The sequence below is a fragment of the Ciconia boyciana genome, chromosome 32 (genome assembly GCF_034638445.1).
Source record: "Ciconia boyciana chromosome 32, ASM3463844v1, whole genome shotgun sequence".
Classification (NCBI taxonomy): Eukaryota; Metazoa; Chordata; class Aves; order Ciconiiformes; family Ciconiidae; genus Ciconia; species Ciconia boyciana.
Genome location: NC_132965.1, coordinates 465810 through 488256, shown reverse-complemented (window position 1 = coordinate 488256; position 22447 = coordinate 465810). Strand labels below are relative to the sequence as shown.

At 69.3% G+C, this 22447-nt stretch overlaps 3 protein-coding genes across 6 annotated transcripts; 1 reads left to right on the top strand and 2 right to left on the bottom strand.

Moving 5' to 3' along the window:
- Positions 1-1236: 1236 nt before the first annotated feature.
- On the bottom strand, positions 1237-18579 carry TAF6 (TATA-box binding protein associated factor 6). Its single transcript, XM_072848583.1, has 15 exons — positions 18400-18579; positions 17471-17703; positions 16534-16620; positions 16272-16425; positions 16134-16184; positions 15915-16040; positions 13352-13494; positions 11723-11800; positions 11508-11609; positions 8185-8367; positions 5701-5775; positions 5300-5425; positions 4879-5052; positions 3344-3541; positions 1237-1840 (listed from the first exon to the last, which is right to left on the bottom strand). Exons 2-15 carry the CDS (start codon positions 17624-17626, stop codon positions 1457-1459), a joined length of 2037 nt encoding a protein of 678 aa, XP_072704684.1. The 5' UTR covers positions 17627-17703; positions 18400-18579; the 3' UTR covers positions 1237-1456.
- Positions 18580-18758: 179 nt separating this feature from the next.
- On the top strand, positions 18759-21701 carry MBLAC1 (metallo-beta-lactamase domain containing 1). 3 transcript variants are annotated; one of them, XM_072848582.1, is made up of 3 exons: positions 18759-18797; positions 19426-20415; positions 20505-21701. In XM_072848582.1, the coding sequence occupies exons 1-2, from the start codon at positions 18774-18776 to the stop codon at positions 20293-20295; spliced, it is 894 nt and encodes a 297-aa protein (XP_072704683.1). In that variant the 5' UTR covers positions 18759-18773; the 3' UTR covers positions 20296-20415; positions 20505-21701. The 3 variants fall into 3 exon arrangements, with proteins under 3 accessions (XP_072704683.1, XP_072704681.1, XP_072704682.1); XM_072848580.1 differs by having other exon boundaries at positions 18768-18806; XM_072848581.1 differs by having other exon boundaries at positions 18768-18806; positions 19426-21701.
- LOC140645237 (uncharacterized) lies at positions 20016-22447 on the bottom strand. 2 transcript variants are annotated; one of them, XR_012039963.1, is made up of 3 exons: positions 22182-22447; positions 21987-22084; positions 20016-20155 (listed from the first exon to the last, which is right to left on the bottom strand). XR_012039963.1 is itself a non-coding variant. In XM_072848579.1 (2 exons), exons 1-2 carry the CDS (start codon positions 22195-22197, stop codon positions 20838-20840), a joined length of 1263 nt encoding a protein of 420 aa, XP_072704680.1. In that variant the 5' UTR covers positions 22198-22421. The 2 variants fall into 2 exon arrangements, 1 of the variants encoding a protein (XP_072704680.1); XM_072848579.1 differs by lacking the exon at positions 20016-20155 and having other exon boundaries at positions 20838-22084; positions 22182-22421.

Below are 22447 nucleotides of genomic sequence, written 5' to 3'. Positions count from 1 at the left end.
TGGGATGAACTAGAGAGCACTGTCATGAACTGGGATGAACTGGGGGGGCCTGGGCACTGGGATGAACTGGGCGGCACTGGGATGAACTGGGATGAATTAGGAGACCCTGGGATCAACTGGGAGGCACTGGGATGAACCGGGGGGGCACTGGGATGAACTGGGAGGCACTGGGATGAACTGGGGGAGCTGGGATGAACTGGGGGGCACTGGGATGAACCGGGGGGCCTGGGATGAACCGGGGGGGCACTGGGATGAACTGGGATGAACTGGGGCGGCACTGGGATGAACTGGGATGAATTAGGAGACCCTGGGATGAACTGGGAGGCACTGGGATGAACTGGGGGGCCCCCGGGATGAACTGGGAGGCACTGGGATGAACTGGGGGGCACTGGGATCAACTGGGGGGTACTGGGATGAACTAGAGAGCACTGTCATGAACTGGGATGAACTGGGGGGGCCTGGAAGGCACTGGGATGAACTGGGGGGCACTGGGATCAACCGGGGGTTACTGGGATGAACTGGGATGAACTGGGAGGCACTGGGATGAACTGGGAGGCACTGGGATCAACCGGCGGTTACTGGGATGAACTGGGGGGCACTGGGATTAAACTGGGATGAACTAGAGAGCACTGGGATGAACTGGGAGGCACTGGGAGTTTATTGGGTTATTTACAGCGCGGGGACCGGTATTTACAGGGGGTGGCCCCTGTCCCTGTCCCTGTCCCTGTCCCTGTCCCTGTCCCCCTCCCCGGGGTGGCCGTGAAGGGGTCCCGGGACCCTTGGGGACATCGGGGGGCACCCAGGTCACCCCCTGTCCCCCCCAGACGGGTCCTGGGACACTTGGGGGACCCTCGGGTCACCTCCTGTCCTGTGTCCCCCTGTCCCCCCCCCCCCGAGGGGTCCCAGGACACAGGGGGACACTGGGGGGGACATGGGGACACTGGGGGACCCCCAGGGACACTTTGGGGACCCTCGGGTCACCCTCGCTGTCTCCACAGAAGGGTCCCAGGACACTGGGGGGGGACACGGGGACACTGGGGGACCCCCAGGCCACTCCTTGTCCCCATAGAGGAGTCCCAGGACACGGGGGGGGACATGGGGACACTGGGGTCCCCCAGGCCACTCCCTGTCCCCATAGTGGGGTCCCAGGACACGGGGGGGGACACGGGGGGACCCCCAGGCCAGCCCCTGTCCCCATAGAGGGGTCCCAGGACACAGGGGGACACTGGGGGGGACATGGGGACACGGGGGACCCCCAGGCCACTCCTTGTCCCCATAGAGGGGTCCCAGGACACGGGGGGGGACACGGGGACACTGGGGTCCCCCAGGCCAGCCCCTGTCCCCATAGAGGGGTCCCAGGCCACCTCTGTGTCACCAGAGGGGTCCCAGGACACGGGGGGGGACACGGGGGGACCCCCAGGCCAGCCCCTGTCCCCATAGCGGGGTCCCAGCGGGGTCAGTGGGCGGACTGGGGGGACTGGGCCACCGCCCCGGGGGCCCCGTTGGCTTTACCGAAGGCCGGGGGGGGCGGTTGGGGACTGTCCCCAGGCTCCGATTTGGGGGTGACAGCGGAGGGGACGGCGGCGGCGGGGGAGGAGGTGGCAGAGGGGGACAGCTGGGGCCCCGGGGTGGTGGCACCGGTGGGGGTGCCGGTGCCCCCCTTGCTGTCACCGGTGGGGGGTAGGGACACCACGATGTACTTCTGGACACTGCCGGTGACGGTGGCACTGGGGACCGTGGGCGCCGCCGACACCAGTTTCACCACGGGCTGGACGCTGGGGACAGTGGTGGTGACAGGGGAGGTGGCCGTGGGCGCCGGGCTGGTGCTGAAGGTGATCACCTGGGGGGCAGGGGGACAGCGTGGGGACATGGGGACCGGGGGGGGGCATGGGGACAGTGTGGGGACATGGGGACCGGGGGGGCACGGGGACCTCGGGGACAGCGTGGGGACATGGGGACCGGGGGGGCAGGGGGGACCTCGGGGACAGCGTGGGGACATGGGGACCGGGGGGCACGGGGACCTCGGGGACAGCGTGGGGACATGGGGACCGGGGGGGAACGGGGACATGGGGACCTTGGGGGACAGGGGGACAGTGTGGGGACATGGGGACTGGGGGGGGCACGGGGACCTCGGGGACAGCGTGGGGACATGGGGACTGTGGGGGGCACGGGGACAGTGTGGGGACATGGGGACTGGGGGGGGCATGGGGACCTCGGGGACAGCGTGGGGACATGGGGACCTTGGGGGACAGGGGGACAGTGTGGGGACATGGGGACTGGGGGGGGGGCATGGGGACCTCGGGGACAGCGTGGGGACATGGGGACCGTGGGGGCATGGGGACAGTGTGGGGACATGGGGACCGTGGGGGGGCATGGGGACTGGGGGGGGCATGGGGACCTCGGGGACAGCGTGGGGACATGGGGACCGTGGGGGGCACGGGGACAGTGTGGGGACATGGGGACTGTGGGGGGGGGGACATGGGGACCTCAGGGACAGCGTGGGGACATGGGGACTGGGGGGGGGACACATGGGACTGGGGGGGGCATGGGGACCTCGGGGACAGCGTGGGGACATGGGGACCTTGGGGACAGGGGGACAGTGTGGGGACATGGGGACTGGGGGGGGCATGGGGACCTCGGGGACAGCGTGGGGACATGGGGACCGTGGGGGGCATGGGGACAGTGTGGGGACATGGGGACCGTGGGGGGGCATGGGGACTGGGGGGGCATGGGGACCTCGGGGACAGCGTGGGGACATGGGGACCGTGGGGGCACGGGGACAGTGTGGGGACATGGGGACTGTGGGGGGGGACATGGGGACCTCAGGGACAGCGTGGGGACATGGGGACTGGGGGGGGGCATGGGGACCTCGGGGACAGCGTGGGGACATGGGGACCTTGGGGGACAGGGGGACAGTGTGGGGACATGGGGACTGGGGGGGGGCATGGGGACCTCGGGGACAGCGTGGGGACATGGGGACCGTGGGGGGCATGGGGACAGTGTGGGGACATGGGGACCGTGGGGGGGCATGGGGACTGGGGGGGCATGGGGACCTCGGGGACAGCGTGGGGACATGGGGACCGTGGGGGCACGGGGACAGTGTGGGGACATGGGGACCGTGGGGGGGGCATGGGGACCTCGGGGACAGCGTGGGGACACGGGGCCCGTGCGGGGCCACCGACGCCACCACCGCAGTGACCACGGGGGGGGGGGGGCCCTGGGGCGTCCCACCCGCACCGCAACCGTGGGGACGCCCCGAGGTTGGGGGGGGCCACGTCCCCCGCGTCCCCGCGTCCCCACGTCCCCTGCGTCCCCACGTCCCCGCGTCCCCGCGTCCCCGCACCTGCTGCGACGCGCTGCTCCCCGAGGCCGGGGACATGACGAGGAACTTGGCGGGGGGCGGGGGGGGCGGGGCCCCCCGCCCGGGCACCAGCGCCTGCACGGGCGGGGCCAGGCCGCTGGGCACCTTCAGGATGGGGGGGGGGCGCGGGGGGGGCCCCGCGCCCGGCGCCGCCTGCGACAGCGTCAGCGTGGGGCGGGGCTGCGGGGACAGCGGGGGACGCCCGTGGGCGGGGACGCCGGGACGGGACCCCCTTCTGTCCCCCCCCCCGTGCTTTTGTCCCCCCATCCCCCAAGTGCCACCCCCCGTGTCCCCCCTGTCCTGCTGCGTCCCCCGTCCCTCACCTGTCCCTGCTTCCCCCAAAGTCCCACGTCCCCATGTCCCCCGTGTCCCCACGTGTCCCCCCGTGCCCCCCGTGTCCCCATGTCCCCTGTGTCCCTGTGTCCCTGCATGTCCCCATGCCCGCCTGTGTCCCCACGTCCCCCCCATGTCCCCACGTCCCCCCCGTGTCCCCATGTCCCCAAGCCCACCCAGGTGACAGCGCCGTGACCTGGCCTTGCACCCACGCCCTCACAAGGGTGCGACCGACGCGTCCCCCCCCACGTCCCCCTGTCCCCCCGTGTCCCCACGTCCCCGCATCCCCATGTCCCCGCGTCCCCCTGTGTCCCTGTGTCCCCCCGTGTCCCCATGTCCCCCGCATCCCCTGTGTCCCCGCATCCCCCATGTCCCCACGTCCCCCGCATCCCCCGTGTCCCCACATCCCCGTGTCCCCCCGTGTCCCCCTGTCCCGTGTCCCCGTGTCCCCCCGTGTCCCCCTGTCCCCCTGTGTCCCCATGTCCCTGCATCCCCGTGTCCCCCTGTGTCCCCATGTCCCCACCCCCCCCACGTCCCCGTGTCCCCCCGTGTCCCCACGTCCCCAAGCCCACCCAGGTGACAGCGCCATGACCTGGCCTCGCACCCACGCCCTCACAAGGGTGCGACCGACGCGTCCCCCCGCCCCCTCCACGTCCCCGTGTCCCCCATGTCCCCCGTCCCCCCGTGTCCCCACATCCCCGTCCCCCTGTGTCCCCCGTGTCCCCCCACGTCCCCACGTCCCCCGTGTCCCCGTGTCCCCCACATCCCCGTGTCCCCCGTGTCCCCCCATGTCCCCACGTCCCCGTGTCCCCCCATGTCCCCCCACGTCCCCACGTCCCCGTGTCCCCCTGTCCCCCTGTGTCCCTGCATCCCCGTGTCCCCTGTGTCCCCATGTTCCCACCCCCCAGTCCCCATGTCCCCCTGTCCCCGTGTCCCCGTCCCCCTGTCCCCACATCCCCGTGTCCCCCGTGTCCCCGTGTCCCCCCGTGTCCCCGTGTCCCCCTGTCCCCCCGTGTCCCCCTGTCCCTGCATCCCCGTGTCCCCCTGTGTCCCCATGTTCCCACCCCCCACGTCCCCATGTCCCCTGTCCCCCTGTCCCTGTGTCCCCGCGTCCCCCTGTCCCCATGTCCCCGTGTCCCCCGTGTCCCCCCTGTCCCCCTGTCCCCCGTCCCCCGTGTCCCCACCTGGGTGATGGTCAGGGTGGTCCTGTTCACCTGCTGGGCCTGCATGGCCGCCTGCGCCCGCGCCTTCACCACGTGGGTGCAGAGCAGGGCCCCCAGGTAGCCAAAATCCCCCTTGTAGGAGTCCTGGTTGTCGGGAGGGGGGCGGATCTTGGCCAGCACCGGGGCGCAGTGCTTCTGCGGGGACACGGGGACGCCGCGTGACAAGGGGGACGCCGGGGACGCCGGGGGACGCCGGGGGACACCAGGGGACACCAGGGGACGGCGGAAGGGGCGGGGGACGCGCCCGCGCCCACCCGGTGCGGACGGCGCCGGCCCCACGGCCGCAGCGGCGTCACCCCCCCCCCGGTGACGGTGTCCCCCGCGTGTCCCCTCCCGCGTGTCCCCTCCCGCGCGTCCCCTCCCGCGTGTCCCCAAGCCCCACCAGCAGCAGGGTCTGGACGTGGTCGGCCCCGATCTTGTCGATGTTGCTGACGACGGGGCCTTCCAGAATGTTCCGCACCCGCTCGCCCTCCACCTGCAGCCGGGGCAGGATCAGCGTCTTGATGACCTGGGGACAAGGTGGGGACAAGGTGGGGACAAGGTGGGGACAAGGTGGGGACATTCAGGGGACACTAAGGGGACATTAAGGGGACGCACGGGGTCCGGCAGCCGCCTGACCCTGAGGAGAGGCGGGGGCCGCCGTGGGGCTGGAGAGGGGAGACAAAGAGGGGGATGCGACGCCGCGGGGCGATGCCGTGGGGCGGATGCGGCTCTGGGGGGACGCGGGGACGCGCGTCACCGCGGGGGGGGACACGCGCGTCACCGCGGGGGGGGGACACTCACGTCGTGGCCCAGCTCGGCCAGCCCCGCGATGGAGCCGTAGCGCGTGGTCCAGGGCGTCTTCTCGTCCACCCAGCTCTGGGGCGGGGGGGGGGACGTTGGGCCACGCTCTGCCCCATAGCCCCCAGGCCTGCCCCATAGATCTGCCCCATAGACCCGGTCCTGCCCCCTAGCTCTGCCCCAGAGACCTGGTCCTGCCCCATAGCCCTGCCCCATAGCCCTGGTTCTGCCCCCTAGCTCTGCCCCATAGACCTGGTCCTGCCCCATAGACCTGGTTCTGCCTCACAGACCTGCCCCATAGACCCCATCCTGCCCCATAGACCTGGTCCTGCCCCATAGCCCTGCCCCCTAGCTCTGCCCCATAGACCTGGTCCTGCCCCATAAACCTATCCCATAGACCTGGTCCTGCCCCATAGCCCTGGTTCTGCCCCCTCGCTCTGCCCCATAGACCTGGTCCTGCCCCATAGACCTGGTTCTGCCTCACAGACCTGCCCCATAGACCCCATCCTGCCCCATAGACCTGGTCCTGCCCCATAGCCCTGCCCCTAGCTCTGCCCCATAGACCTGGTCCTGCCCCATAGACCTGGTTCTGCCTCACAGACCTGCCCCATAGACCCCATCCTGCCCCATAGACCTGGTCCTGCCCCATAGACCTGCCCCATAGCCCTGGTTCTGCCCCCTAGCTCTGCCCCATAGACCTGGTCCTGCCCCATAAACCTATCCCATAGACCTGGTCTTGCCCCATAGCCCTGGTTCTGCCCCCTCGCTCTGCCCCATAGACCTGGTCCTGCCCCATAGATCTATCCCATAGACCTGGTCCTGCCCCATAGCCCTGCCCCATAGCCCTGGTTCTGCCCCCTAGCTCTGCCCCATAGACCTGGTCCTGCCCCATAGACCTGGTTCTGCCTCACAGACCTGCCCCATAGACCCCATCCTGCCCCATAGACCCAGTCCTGCTCCATAGACCTGCCCCATAGACCCGGTCCTGCCCTCCAGCACTGCCCAGAGACTCTGGTTCTGCCCCACAGACCTGCCCCATAGACCCCATCCTGCCCCATAGACCTGCCCCGCAGACCTGCCCCATAGACGCGGTCCTGCCCCATAACCCTGCCCCACAGTCCCCTCCCTGTCCCAAACCCTGCCTCTGCCCCACGGCCCTCCCCCAAATACCCATCCCTGCCCCACATCCCAGCCCCACATCCCCACCCTGCCCCACATCCCCAGCCCCGCATCCCCAGCCCTGCCCCACATCCCCAGCCCCCTTCCACATCCCTGCCCCACATCCCCATCCCAGCCCCACACCTCCCCACATCCCCACCCTCCATCCCAGCCCTACCCCACATCCCAGCCCCACATCCCCACCCCACATCCCCAGCCCCACATCCCCCATGCCCAGCTCTGCCCCCCATGCCCAGCTCTGCCCCTCATCCCCACCCCACATCCCCGCCCCCATCCCCACATCCTCGCCCCACATCCCCATCCCCACACCCCCTCATCCCCACCCCACATCCCTGCCCCACATCCCAAGCTCCCCATCCCATCCCCACATCCCCATCCCCACATCCCCCGTTCCTCCCCATCCCCATCCCCACACCCCATCCTCTCATCCTCCCCCCATCCCCACAACCCCAGCCCCACATCATCTCTCTCACATCCCCAGCCCCACATCCCTGCCCTCACATCTCCCCCATCGCATCTCTCATCTCACACCTCCATCCTTCATCCCCATCATCTATCCTCCCTTCCCCCCATCTCTATCTCATCTATCTCTATCTCAGCCCCACACCCCATCTCACCCCCTCATCTCCCTCACATCTCAGCCCCACATCTCAAGTCCCCATCTCCCCACGCTCTATCTCTATCCCCTCTATCTCATCCCTATCACACACCCCCTATCTCACACACCCCCATCTATCTCTCATCCCCCCCCATCTCTCTATCTACACCCTCATCATCTCTCATCTCAGCCACCATCCATCATCTCCCACATCCCCAGCCCCACATCCCCATTCATCCCCACTTCCCCCATCCCCATCTCTATCTCCCCTATCTCTCATCCCCATCCCCACCCCCTCTCATCCCATCTTACTTCCCCCATCCACACTCTCCCCTCCCACCACCCCCTCATCTTTAGGTCCCCATCCCCCATCCCTCAGCCCTCATCCCCCCACACCCCCTCATCTCACATCCCCAGCCCCCACATCCCCATCCTCATCCCCCCCCCCATCCCCCATCCCCCATCCCCATCCCCACATCCCCATCCCCCCCCCGTCCCCCATCCCCACGCCCCCATCCCCCCATCCTCTCCCCACCCCCATCCCCACCCATCCCCCCCATCCCCATCCTCACGCCCCCATCCCCATCCCCATTCCTCCCCCCATCCCCCCATCCCCATCCCCACATCCCCATCCCCACACCCCCCCATCCCCACGCCCCATCCCCCATCCCTCCCCCACCCCCACCCCCCGCCCCACGGCCCGGCCCCACCCTGGTGAAGGTCTTGGTGATGCGGGACTGGATGTTGTTGGTGGTGGTGCTGAAGTTCTTGCAGACCTGGGCCACCAGGCGGGCGGCGAAGTCCCGCAGCGCCCAGTGGTTGTCCACGTCGGGGCGCAGGCAGAGCTGGCGGCTGACGATGCACGTCATGACGGCGGGGATGAGCTCGTGCAGCTGGGGACACGGGGACGCCGTGGGACACGAGGGGACACGGGGGACGCGGGGACACGGGGGACGTGGGGGGGACACGGGGGGGGACACAGGGACAGCCCCGCGTGGGGACGCGGGCAGAGCCGGTGGCTCCTGACGGATGTCGTGACGATGGGGACAAGCTCGTGGAGCTTGGGGACATCAGGGGACACGAGGGGACACGAGGGGACACGGGGGACGTGGGGACACGGGGACGTGGGGTCAGCCGGGGGGACACGGGGGGACACACGGGGGACACAGGGACAGCCCCGCGTGGGGACGCGGGCAGAGCTGGTGGCTTCCGATGGATGTCGTGACGACGGGGACGAGCTCGTGGAGCTCGGGGACATCAGGGGACACGGGGGACGTGGGGGACAGGAGGGGACATGGGGACATGGGGGGGACATGGGGGACACAAGGGGACAGCCCCACGTCGGGACGCAGGCAGAGCTGGCGGCTGACGATGCACGTCACGACAGCAGGGATGAGCTCGTGCAGCTGGGGACACGGGGACGCCGTGGGACACGGGGGGACACGGGGGACGCGGGGACACGGGGGACGTGGGGGGGACACGGGGGGGGACACAGGGACAGCCCCGCGTGGGGACGCGGGCAGAGCTGGTGGCTTCCGATGGATGTCGTGACGACGGGACGAGCTCGTGGAGCTTGGGGACACCAGGGGACACGGGGACGTGGGGACACGGGGACATGGGGACACGAGGGGACACGAGGGACGTGGGGACACGGAGTCAGCTGGGGGACACGAGGGGACACACGCAGGGACATGGGGACAGCCCCGCGTGGGGACACGGGCAGAGCTGGTGGCTCCCGATGGATGTCGTGACAACGGGGATGAGCTCGTGGAGCTCGGGGACACCAGGGGACACGGGGGACGTGGGGACACGAGGGACATGGGGACACAAGGGGACATGAGGGACATGGGGACACAGAGTCAGCTGGGGGGACACAGGGGGACACACGGCAGGGACATGGGGACAGCCCCGCGTGGGGACACGGGCAGAGCTGGTGGCTCCCGACGGATGTCGTGACGACAGGGATGAGCTCGTGGAGCTTGGGGACATCAGGGGACAGGAGGGGACACGGGGGGACAGGAGGGGACATGGGGGGACACAAGGGGACAGCCCCATGTCAGGGCGCAGGCAGAGCTGGCGGCTGACGATGCACGTCACGACAGCGGGGATGAGCTCGTGCAGCTGGGGACACGGCGGCGCCGTGGGACACGAGGGGACACGGGGGACGTGGGGACACGGGGGACATGGGGGACCCGGGGGGGACACAGGGACAGCCCCGCGTGGGGACGCGGGCAGAGCTGGCGGCTCCCGATGATGTCGTGACGACGGGGACGAGCTCGTGGAGCTCGGGGACATCAGGGGACAGGAAGGGACAGGAGGGGACATGGGGGACATGGGGGGACATGGGGGACATGGGGACACAGGGGACATGGGGGGACACAGGGGGACGTGGGGGACAGCCCGCGTGGGGACACGGGCAGAGCTGGTGGCTTCCGATGGATGTCGTGACAACAGGGACGAGCTCGTGGAGCTTGGGGACATCAGGGGACACGGGGGACACAGGGGACATGGGGACACAAGGGGACACGAGGGACGTGGGGACACGGGGGACGTGGGGTCAGCCGGGGGGACACGGGGGACACACAGGGGACACGGGGACAGCCCCGCATGGGGACGCGGGCAGAGCTGGTGGCTCCTGACGGATGTCGTGACGACGGGGACGAGCTCGTGGAGCTTGGGGACATCAGGGGACACGAGGGACAGGAGGGGACATGGGGAGGACATGGGGACACGGGGGACATGGGGGGACACAGGGGGGACGTGGGGGGACAGCCCCGCATGGGGACACGGGCAGAGCTGGTGGCTCCTGACGGATGTCGTGACAACGGGGACGAGCTCGTGGAGCTTGGGGCCATCAGGGGACAGGAGGGGACATGAGGGGACATGAGGGGACAGGAGGGGACATGGGGGGACACACGGGGACAGCCCCGCGTCGGGGCGCAGGCAGAGCTGGCGGCTGACGATGCACGTCACGACAGCAGGGACGAGCTCGTGGAGCTTGGGGACGTCAGGGGACAGGAGGGGACAGGAGGGGACAGGAGGAGACAGGAGGAGACATGGGGGGACATGGGGGACACGGGGGGACATCAGGGGACATGAGGGGACAGGAGGGGACACAGGGGGGACATCAGGAGACATCAGGGGACAGGAGGGGACACGGGGGGACATGAGGGGACACGGGGGACAGGAGGGGACAGGAGGGGACACGGGGGGACATCAGGGGACATCAGGGGACAGGAGGGGACAGGAGGGGACACGGGGGGACATGAGGGGACACGGGGGGACAGGAGGGGACACGGGGGACATCAGGGGACATCAGGGGACAGGAGGGGACAGGAGGGACATGGGGGGGACATCAGGGGACAGGAGGGGACACGGGGGGACAGGAGGGGACAGGAGGGGACACGGGGGGACATCAGGGGACATGAGGGGGGACATCAGAGGACATGAGGGGACAGGAGGGGACAGGAGGGGACATGGGGGGACAGGAGGGGACATCAGGGGACAGGAGGGGACAGGAGGGGACAGGAGGGGACACGGGGGGACATCAGGGGACAGGAGGGGACACGGGGGGACAGGAGGGGACATCAGGGGACAGGAGGGGACAGGAGGGGACAGGAGGGGACACGGGGGGACATCAGGGGACAGGAGGGGACACGGGGGACAGGAGGGGACATGGGGGGACATCAGGGGACAGGAGGGGACACGGGGGGGACAGGAAGGGACAGGAGGGGAGATCAGGGGACAGGAGGGGACACGGGGGGGACATCAGGGGACAGGAGGGGACACGAGGGGACATCAGGGGACAGGAGGGGACACGGGGGACACACAGGGACAGCCCCACGCTGCGGCAGAGAGCCGCTGTCCCACCACACGCGTATCGTGACACCGGGGGGGGGACGGGGACGCAGAGCGGGTGGTCCCAGCCGCCCCGAGGGAGCGGGACAGGCAGGTGACGTCCCGGGGGAGGGGACGGGGACAGGAGGGGGTGGCCGTGTCCCCGTCGTCCCCGTCCCCCGGGGGGGGGACTCACGTATTTCTCCAGGTAGAGGGTGGGGTTGTCCATCAGGGCCTTCACCATCCGCATGAGGTAGATGAGCAGCGCCAGGTTGTTCTGCACCACGTTGACGCGCACCTGGCGAGGGGACGATGACACCGGCGCCGGGGCCACCCCCCGGCCTTTGGGGACATCGGCGTCACCTCCCCGGCGGGGGGGGGGGGACACGCGCACGGGGAGCGGGAACTCACCCCCTCCGAGATGAAGGTGCTGAAGCGCGGCAGCATCTGGTAGAGGCCGGGGTCGGTGGCGATGCTCTGGAGGGCTTCCTGCGGGGGGGACACGGGGACGTCACCCCGGGGGACGAGGGGACAGCGCGAGGGACGGGGGAGGGGGCTGGGGACGCGGGGAGGGGGGGGACACACGCTACGGGGACCCTGGAGAGAGCGGTGAGGGTGAGGGAGGGCGGGAGGTGTCGGGGACAGCGAGGGGAGAGGGGGGCGAGGGGGGGACAGGGGGCGTCCCCAAAAAGGGGTTGGGGACGCGGGGGTGTCCCCAGAAGGGGTGGGGCCACGGGGTGTCCGCAGGGGGGCTGGGCACAGGGGGTGTCCCCAGGAGGGGCGGGGCCAGGTGTCCCTAGAAGGGGGTGGGGACATGAGGGTGTCCCCAAAAGGGGTTGGGGACAGGGGGTGTCCCCAGAGGGGGGCTGGGCACACGAGGGTGTCCCGGGGGTGGGGCCAGGGGTGTCCCCAGAGGGGGCTGGGCACAGGGGGTGTCCCCAGAAGGGAGTTGGGGACATGGGGGTGTCCCCAGGAGGGGTGGGCGCACGGGGGTGTCCCCAGAGGGGGTTGGGGACACGGGGGTGTCCCCAGGAGGGGCTGGGCACAGGGGGTGTCCCCAGGGAGGGGTGGGGCCAGGGGTGTCCCCAGAAGGGGCTGGGCACATGGGGTGTCCCCCGGGGGTGGGTGTCCCTGGTGGGGGGTGTCCCCAGAGGGGGCTGGGCACATGGGGGTGTCCCCAGGAGGGGGCAGGGCCAGGGGTGTCCCGGGGGTGTCCCTGGGGGTCTGTCCCCGGGGGGTGTCCCGGGGGGCTGGGCACAGGGGGTGTCCCCGGGGGGTGTGTCCCGGGGTGGGGTGTCCCCAGAGGGGACTGGGCACAGGGGGTGTCCCAGGGGGTGTCCCTGGGGGGTGTCCCCAGGGGTCTGTCCCCGGGGGCTGGGCACAGGGGGTGTCCCGGGGTGTCCTGGGGGTGTCCCTGGGGGTCTGTCCCCAGGGGGTGTCCCAGGGGGGCTGGGCACAGGGGGTGTCCCTGGGGGGTGTGTCCCGGGGGTGTCCCTGGGGGGCTGGGCACAGGGGGTGTCTCCGGGGGTGTGTCCCGGGGTGGGGTGTCCCCAGAGGGGGCTGGGCACAGGGGGTGTCCCGGGGGTGTCCCTGGGGGGTGTCCCCGGGGTCTGTCCCCAGGGGGTGTCCTGGGGGGCTGGGCACAGCGGGGTGTCCCGGGGGTGTCCTGGGGGTGTCCCCGGGGTCTGTCCCCGGGGGTGTCCCAGGGGTGTCCCGGGGTCTGTCCCCAGGGGTCTGTCCCCAGAGGGGTGTCCCGGGGGGCTGGGCACAGGGGGTGTCCCGGGGGTGTCCCCGGGGTCTGTCCCCAGGGGGCTGGGCACAGGGGTGTCCTGGGGGCGGTGTCCTGGGCGGGGTGTCCCCAGAGGGGACTGGGCACAGGGGGTGTCCCGGGGTCTGTCCCCGGGGGGGTGTCCCGGGGTCTGTCCCCAGGGGGTATCCCGGGGTCTGTCCCCGGGGTCTGTCCCCGGGGGGTGTCCCGGGGGTGTCCCAGGGTCTGTCCCCGGGGGTCTGTCCCCGGGGGGGGTGTCCGGGGGGGCTCACGGCGCGCTTGGCCTCGCAGGAGCCCACGCAGGCCTCGGTGATCTCCTTGTAGTAGAGCTGCTGCTCCACCGAGAGCTCGTGCACGCTGCGGGGCTTCAGCCGCAGGGGGGGCCCCTCCAGCAGCGGCCCCTTCTTCTCCTTCCCTGCGGGCGGGGGCACCCTCAGCCGGGGCGCCGGGCACCCCCAATCCCCGCGGGCACCCCCAAATCCCCGCGGGCACCCCAAGATCCGGGCAGGCCCCCCCAATCCCTACAGACCCCCCCCAATCCCCGCGGGCACCCCAAGATCCCTGCAGGCCCCCAATCCCTACAGACCCCTCAAATCCCTGCGGGCCCCCAATCCCTGCGGGCCCCCAAATCCCCATGGGCACCCCAAGATCCCTGAGGGCACCCCAAGATCCCTGAGGGCCCCCCCAATCCCTCCAGACCCCCAAATCCCCGCGGGCACCCCAATCCCCGCGGGCACCCCAAGATCCCTGCAAGCACCTCAAGATCCCTGCGGGCACCCCCAAATCCCCGCGGGCACCCCAAGATCCCTGAGGGCCCCCAATCCCTCCAGACCCCCCAATCCCTGCAGACCCCCCAATCCCCGCGGGCACCCCAAGATCCCTGAGGGCACCCCAATCCCTGCAGACCCCCAATCCCCGCAGGCACCCCAAGATCCCTGAGGGCCCCCCCAATCCCTCCAGACCCCCCAAATCCCCGCGGGCACCCCAAGATCCCTGCAGGCACCCCAATCCCTACAGACCCCTCAAATCCCTGCGGGCCCCCAATCCCTGCGGGCCCCCAAATCCCCGTGGGCACCCCAAGATCCCTGAGGGCACCCCAAGATCCCTGTGGGCACCCCCAGTCCCTCCAGACCCCCCAAATCCCCGCGGGCACCCCAAGATCCCTGCAGGCCCCCCAATCCCTACAGACCCCCTCAAATCCCTGCGGCCCCCAATCCGTGCGGGCCCCCAAATCCCCGGGCACCCCAAGATCCCCGCGGGCACCCCAAGATCCCTGAGGGCCCCCCAATCCCTCCAGACCCCCAAATCCCCGCGGGCACCCCAAGATCCCTGCGGGCCCCCCAATCCCTCCAGACCCCCCCAATCCCTGCGGGCACCCCAAGATCCCTGCAGGCCCCCCAATCCCTACAGACCCCTCAAATCCCTGCGGCCCCCAATCCCTGCAGGCCCCCAAATCCCCGCGGGCACCCCAAGATCCCTGAGGGCACCCCAAGATCCCTCCAGACCCCCCCAAATCCCCGCGGGCACCCCAAGATCCCTGAGGGCCCCCCAATCCCTCCAGACCCCCCAATCCCCGCAAGCACCCCAAGATCCCTGAGGGCCCCCAATCCCTCCAGACCCCCCAATCCCCGCGGGCACCCCAAGATCCCTGAGGGCCCCCCAAGATCCCTCCAGACCCCCCAATCCCCGCAAGCACCCCAAGATCCCTGAGGGCCCCCCAATCCCTCCAGACCCCCCCAATCCCTGCAGACCCCCCAATCCCCACAGGCACCCCAAGATCCCTGAGGGCACCCATAGATCCATGCAGACCCCCAAATCCCTGCAGACCCCCAAATCGCTGCAGGCACCCCAATCCCCGCGGGCACCCCCAATCCCCGCGGGCACCCCAAGATCCCTGAGGGCACCCCAAGATCCCTGCAGGAGCCCCCCAATCCCTGCAGACCCCCAAATCGCTGCAGGCACCCCAAGATCCCCACAGGCACCCCCAAAATCCCTGCAGACCCCCCAAATCGCTGCGGGAGCACCCCAGTCCCTGCAGACCCCCAAATCCCTGTGGGCACCCCAAGATCCCCGCGGGCCCCCCGGAGCTCCCCGAGTGCCCACAGAGACGGAGCACAAGGTTTGGGGACCCCCGGGGCCCCCAACACCCCATGGACCCCCAACTCCTCCACCGATCCCCCACAACCCCTCATGGACCCCCAACCCCCCACAGACACCCCACAACCCTTCCTGAGCACCCCAGGGACCCCCAAACCCCCACGCACCCCCAAACCCCCACAGACACCCCATAACCCCTCATGGACACCCCAGGGACCCCCAAAACACCCTGTGGACCCCCCAAAACCCCTTATGGACACCCCCACACCCCCAAACCCCCACAGACACCCCATAACCCTTCATGGACACCCCAGGGACCCCCAAACCCCCAGGGACCCCCAAACCCCCACAGACGCCTCATAACCCTTCATGGACACCCCAGGGACCCCCAAACCCCCAGGGACCCCAAACCCCCACAGACGCCTCATAACCCTTCATGGACACCCCAGGGACCCCAAACCCCCAGGGACCCCCAAACCCCTACGCACCCCCAAACCCCCTAGATGCCCCATAACCCTTCATGGACACCCCAGGGACCCCCAAACCCCCCCGCACCCCCTAAACCCCCAACCCTTCCTGAACACCCCACGCACCCCCAAACCTCCTCCGGACCCCTCAAAGACCCCCCAGACGCCCCCTCAAACCTTCTCAACCCCCCCCTCAAACACCCCCAGACCCTCCCGAACACCCCACAACCCTTCTCCCGCCCCACAGATCCCCCCACACCGTGCCCCCCACCTTTGCCGTCGGCGGGGGCCACGCTCTGCCCCTTCCCCTTCAGGGTCCCGTCCTCCTCCTGCCCCGGCTTGGTGGACTTGAGGGGCTCCGTGGCTTCGGCCTTCTGCTGCTCCTTGGGGGCTGGGGAAAAATGGGGGGTTTGGGGTCACCCCCTCCTGGGGGGTAAATCCCCGAGGAGGAGGAGGAGGAGGAGGAGGAAGGGCAGCTCGCTCACCTGGCGGGGGTTTTCGGGGATGGCCGGCTGCACCCCCTCGATGCTGAGCCAGTGAGCTGGGATGGAGGGGGGGAGAAAAAATAAGGTAAGGACCCCCAAAACCCCTAAAATCACCCCAAACCCCCCCGAAAGCCCAGCCCCACCCTTGAGGCAGACGTCGAGGGGGACGCGGGGCAGGGGGGTGTTGATGATGTCGCTCAAATCCACTTCTTTTTCCTCGTAAAAATAAAGCTCGCGGCCGCCGCCGCTGGCGTAACGGAAGGGGATGAACTCCTGAGCGTGGAAGCCGTAGAGGGGCTGCGGGGAGGGGGGGGAAATGGGGGGGGGGTGTCAAGGGGGGGGCTGGGGACCCCAAATCCCCCCCCAGGGTCCGGGGGGGCCCCCCACGCTGGGCGGCCGCGGTACCTCCACGTTTTTGAGTTTGAGGGCGAAGTCGACGTCCCCCGTCGTCAGCTTGCGGCGCTTCCCCATGTGCATGAATTTGAGGGCGTCCTGGGGGGTAAAAGGGGGAGCGGGGTTTGGGGACCCCGAGGGCAGGGAGGGGACGGCGAGGCGGGGAGGGGCTGACACCCCCCTGTGCCCCGAATGCCCGGGGTTTCCGTGCCCCTGTCCGCATCCATCGCCCCCCGCTGTCCCCCAAAGCCGGGCGATCTGGGGGGACACCCCATTCCCTGTCCCCGTCGCCCCCACCCCACTGTACCCCCAGAACTGGGTGATCTGGGGGTCTCCTCCGTTCCCACCCCCTTGTCCCCCCAAACCCGGGTGACCCGAGGGGGGTCCCAGGCTCTGTCGTCCCCCGTCCCCGTCCCCCAAACCCAGGTCCCCCATTCCCCCCCATTCCCAGTCCCCACCCCCACTGTCCCCCTAAATGTGGGTGACCCAAGGGGTCCCCTTCCCATCCCCACTGTCCCCCCCAACCCCGGGTGACCCAAGGGGGTCCCGTGTCCCCCCTTCCCATCCTCCCCATCCCCCCAAACCCAGGCGATCTGGGGGTGACCCCATTCCCAGTCCCTGTCCCCATCCCCCACTGTCCCCCCTAAATGTGGGTGACCCAAGGGGGGGTCCCTCCTTCCCATCCCCCCCAAACCCAGGCGATCCGGGGGGGGGGGGGCCCCCACTCCCCAAGTCCCTGTCCCCATCCCCACCCCACTGTCCCCCCTAAATGTGGGTGACCCAAGGGGGGGTCCCTCCTTCCCATCCCCCCAAACCCAGGCGATCTGGGGGTGACCCCATTCCCAGTCCCTGTCCCCATCCCCCCCCCAGTGCCCCCAAACCCTGGGCGATTCGAGGCCACTGTCGCCCCCCAACCCCGGGTGACCCAGGGGGCTCCCCCGTCCCCCACCTGGGCCACCTCCTTGAGGCGGTAGCTAGCCTCCTCGGCCAGCAGCTGGCAGCTCTCCTCGGGCACCTGCCCCAGCCCCATGGCCTCCGCCATCACCTTCATCGACTCGGCCGGCAGCAGCGTGTGGCTCAGCTTCAGCTTCTTCTCCTCCGCCATCCTCCTCCTCCTCCTCCCCTAAAAACGGGGGGGACCCCAAAGCCGGGCGGGGGGGGGGGACCCCAAAGCTGGGGAGCCTGGAAACAGGGGGTGGGGGAGCAGGGGGAACAGAAAGCTGGGGGGACCCTAAAAACAGGGGGTGGGGGAGCTGGGGGAACGCAAAGCTGGGGGACCCCAAAGCTGGGGGGCCCTAAAGGCGGGACACACACGCACCCCAAAGCTGGGCAACCCTTAAAATAGGGGAACCCCAAAACTGGGGGACCCCAAAACCGGGGGACCCCCAAGCAGGGGATGCTAAAGGCGGGGGGTCCCCAAGGCCGGGGGAGGGGGAGACACCCCAAAAGTGGGGGATCCTAAAAACAGGGAGCCCCGAAACCGAGGGGACCCCAGCGCTGGGGGGGCCCCAAAGCCGGGGGGGGGGAGATACCCCAAAACTGGGCAACCTCAACGCAGGGAGACCCTAAAACCAGGGGAACCCCAAAACTGGGGGGCCCCGAACCTGAGGGGACCCTAAAGCCCGGGGAGGGGGGTGGCACCCCAAAGCTGGGGGACCCTCAAAATAGGGGAACCCCAAAACCGGGGGACCCCCAAGCCGGGGGACCCTAAAACCAAGGGATGCTAAAGGCGGGGGGACCCCAAAGCCGGGGGACCCCAGGGCCGAGGGGACCCCAAGACAGCCCCAGCCCCGCCGCTACGCGGACCCCAAGGGGGGGGACCCCGAGAGAAGGACCCCGGGGGGGGGACGGGGACGGGGACGGGGACCCCCCGGCCACCTCTCACGCCGCCTCCCCGTTTCCCGCCGCCGCCATCTTGGCTCGGCCCCTCAGCGCCGCCGCCATCTTGGCTCGGCCCCCTCAGCGCCAGGTCCTGGCCGCGGCGGGTGGGGGAGATCGGGGGACGGGACGCGACGGACGACGGAGCCCGAAACCCTTCCTCCGTACCCGCGGGGGTGGAATTATCGCGATATGGAGCTGCGATATGGAGAGTAAGCGGGGCTGGTCGCGGTGGTGGGAGGCGGGGCGGAGCGGTGCTCACTACGAGCTGCCAGGACCTGCGCGGCGGCGGGAGGGGCGGTGGGAGAGGGCGGGGGCTCGGAGAGCGGCGCGCATGCGCACTCCGGCGGGAGGGGAGGTGGGGAGCAGCGCGCATGCGCAAGACGGCGAGCGTTGGGGTAACGGGGGTGGGTAGGGGAGACCATTGGGGGTGACGGGGGGAATGGGGGAGACCATTGGGGTTAATGGGGGAAGACGGAGGAGACCATTGGGGGTGACGGGGGAATGGGGGAGACCATTGGGGGTCATAGGGGAATGGGGAGACCATTGGGGGTCATAGGGGGAATGGGGGAGACCATAGAAGGTGACGGAGGGGGGAGACCATTGGGGTTAATGGGGGAAGATGGGAGAGACCATTGGGGTGTTGGGGGGAATGGGGGAGACCATTGGGGGTGACGGGGGAGGGATGGGGAGACCATGGGGGTTAATGGGGGAAGATGGGGAGACCATTGGGGTGTTGGGGGGAATGGGGAGACCATTGGGGGTGACGGGGGAGGGATGGGGGAGACCATGGGGGTTAATGGGGGAAGATGGGGAGACCATTGGGGGTGACGGGGGAATGGGGAGACCATTGGGGTTAATGGGGGGAAGACGGAGGAGACCATTGGGGTGTTGGGGGGGAATGGGGGAGACCATTGGGGGTGACGGGGGGATGGGGGAAACCATTGGGGTAACAGGGGGTGGGGAGAGCACTGGGGTGACGGTGGAGGCCACTGGGGTCTCCTCCACCCTTCCCCCTCCCCCCAGGCCACCGCCGCCAACCTCGACCCCCTCCGACCGTCACCGCCCCCCGCGCCGGCCCCCCCGACCCCCCCAATGCCGCGGGGGGTGCGGACGTCGCCCCTGGGGAGGCGGGAGGTGGCGGGGGTCCCCTACGGCCTGCGGGTGCTCCAGGAGGGCTACAGCTGCCCCCACCCCGCCGGCGGCGTCCGCGCCGACGGCTCCATCAGCCTCGTTCGGGGGGGCCCGGTGACGGCCGTGGTGGACACGGGGGGTCCCTGGGGCCGGCGGCGCCTCCTCGAGCTGTTGGGCGAGGAAGGGTTGAGCCCGAAGGACGTCACCCACGTGGTCTGCACCCACGGCCACTCGGACCACGTGGGGAACATCAACCTCTTCCCCACGGCCACCTTGTTGGTGGGCTGGGACCTGAGCCAGGGCGACGGGCGCTACCTCCCCCATGGCTTGGCCAAGGGGCGTCCCTACGTCCTCCACCCCGGCCACCTCGAGGTGATGGCCACCCCGGGTCACACCGTGAACCACGTCAGCGTGGTGGTACGTGGCACCTCCCTGGGGACCGTGGTGGTGGCCGGGGACTTGTTTGAGAGGGAGGAAGATGAGGAAGAGTGGAGGGCGTTGAGCGAAGACCCGGGGCAGCAGGAGCGAAGCCGGCGACGGGTGATGGCCATGGCCGACGTCATCGTGCCGGGTCACGGACCGCCCTTCCGGGTCTTCAGGGAGTGGGGGGACGGGGAAGTCCCTTGGGAGGAGGAGGAGGAGGGAGATGCCACCACTGGAGATGGTCGCAAGGGACACGGGGACAGCCCCAGGGGAGGTGGGACCCCTGGAGATGTCCCCACGGAGGAGGAGGGTGGGACCGGAGATGTCCCCAAGTCATGAGGGACCCCATGGGGACATCAAGAGAGGCTGGAGGGATTTGGGGACAGCCCCAGGGGAGGTGGGACCCCTGGAGATGTCCCCAAGGGATGATAGACCCCATGGGGACATCTCCTGGGGGAGGTTGGACCCCTGGAGATGTCCCCAAGGAGGAGGGTGGGACTGGAGATGTCCCCAAGCCGTGACAGACCATGGGGACAGCCCCAGGGGAGGTGGGACCCCTGGAGATGTCCCCAAGGGATGAGAGACCCCATGGGGACATCTCCTGGGGGAGGTGGGACCCCTGGAGATGTCCCCAAGGGATGATAGACCCCATGGGGACATCTCCTGGGGGAGGTGGGACCCCTGGAGATGTCCCCAAGGGATGATAGACCCCATGGGGACATCTCCTGGGGGAGGTGGGACCCCTGGAGATGTCCCCAAGGGATGATAGACCCCATGGGGACATCTCCTGGGGGAGGTTGGACCCCTGGAGATGTCCCCAAGGAGGAGGAGGGTGGGACTGGAGATGTCCCCAAGCCGTGACAGACCCCATGGGGACAGCCCTAGGGGAGGTGGGACCCCTGGAGATGTCCCCAGGCAATGGGCAAGATGTGGGGACATTGTTGGGGGAGTAGGAAGACCTTGGGACGTCCCCCGAAGATGTCCCCAAGGGAGCAAGAGACCCAAGGATGTCCCCAAGGGGTGATAGACCCTCTGGGGACATCTCTTGGGGGAGGTGGGACCCCTGGAGATGTCCCCAGGGAGGAGCGAAATGGGACTGGAGATGTCCCCAAGTCATGAGAGACCCCCTGGGGACATCTCTTGGGGAAGAAGGAGACCCAGGGATGTCCCCGAGGAAGACAAGACCTCCATGAAGATGTCCTCAAGAGAAGAACACACTTTGGGATGTCACCAGGACACAAGAGCCCTGGACGGGTGTCCCCAAGGCCCTGAAGACCCCGTGAGATGTCCCCGAGGGACAGGAGCACCCTGGAGAGGTGTCCCCAAGGCCCTGAAGACCCCGTGAGATGTCCCCGAGGGACAGGAGCACCCTGGAGAGGTGTCCCCAAGGCCCTGAAGACCCCGTGAGATGTCCCCGAGGGACAGGAGCACCCTGGAGAGGTGTCCCCAAGGCCCTGAAGACCCCGTGAGATGTCCCCGAGGGACAGGAGCACCCTGGAGAGGTGTCCCCAAGGCCCTGAAGACCCCGTGAGATGTCCCCGAGGGACAGGAGCACCCTGGAGAGGTGTCCCCAAGGCCTTGAAGACCCCGTGAGATGTCCCCGAGGGACAGGAGCACCCTGGAGAGGTGTCCCCAAGGCCCTGAAGACCCCGTGAGATGTCCCCGAGGGACAGGAGCACCCTGGAGAGGTGTCCCCAAGGCCCTGAAGACCCCGTGAGATGTCCCCGAGGGACAGGAGCACCCTGGAGAGGTGTCCCCAAGGCCCTGAAGACCCCGTGAGATGTCCCCGAGGGACAGGAGCACCTTGGGGACATCCCCGACTGAAATAAAGCCCATGACCATCCCCCGGTGCCGCGTCCTTGTGGGGCAACGGGGACGCTGACGAGCTGGGTGATGCCGGTGTCCTCCACCAGTGCCCTCCCAGCGCCCAGGACACCCCCGGCTCTCCAGGCATGGAGGGGTGTGGGGACACGGGGACACGGGGGGTTGTGTCCCTTGTCAAGACAAGCCAAGACCGTGGACGCTCCCACCATTTTCAGGTCTCCTGAGGTTCTTCTCCCCACCGTCTCCTCAAGGCAACGCAGCCCCATGGGTTGGACACCTCTGTCTTCCCACCGCGGACGCGGAGCTGAGAGTTCAACCACGAGGTTACACCAGAAACCACCCGCGGTTGCCCTCCCCCACCTTCTTCACGACCTCGTCCTTCTCCCCACAACTCCATTTACCTTTCGACGGCGACATCCAGGACCATCTCCCCGTGGTCCTTCTCTACCAGGACCTCCGTGCCGTGGGGGGCCGTCACCCCGTTCCTTGAGTCCTCCCCAGGAACGACGTTCCCTCAAAAAAAGGGTTTCCCTGCAAAAAAAAATCCACCTGAGCTTGTCCTCCACCCAAGCCTTGGTGATGATCGTCTGGTCTGGGGGTCTCCTTGCCCCGTGGGGTCTTCTCCAGCCCTTGTGGAGGATCTTGGGGGTCTCCTTGCCCCGTGGGG

Excerpts from the sequence above, each read along its gene's own strand:
- TAF6 (XM_072848583.1), bottom strand. The coding sequence starts at position 17,626 with ATGGCGGAGGAGAAGAAGCTGAAGCTGAGCCACACGCTGCTGCCGGCC. Across the intron at positions 16,621-17,470 it reads GCCTCAAGGAGGTGGCCCAG|GACGCCCTCAAATTCATGCA; the intron begins GTGGGGGACGGG and ends TTTACCCCCCAG. Across the intron at positions 11,610-11,722 it reads GCACCTTCATCTCGGAGGGG|GTGCGCGTCAACGTGGTGCA; the intron begins GTGAGTTCCCGC and ends TCCCCTCGCCAG.
- MBLAC1 (XM_072848580.1), top strand. The coding sequence starts at position 18,774 with ATGCGCAAGACGGCGAGCGTTGGGGTAACGGGG. Across the intron at positions 18,807-19,425 it reads CGAGCGTTGGGGTAACGGGG|GCCACCGCCGCCAACCTCGA; the intron begins GTGGGTAGGGGA and ends CCCTCCCCCCAG.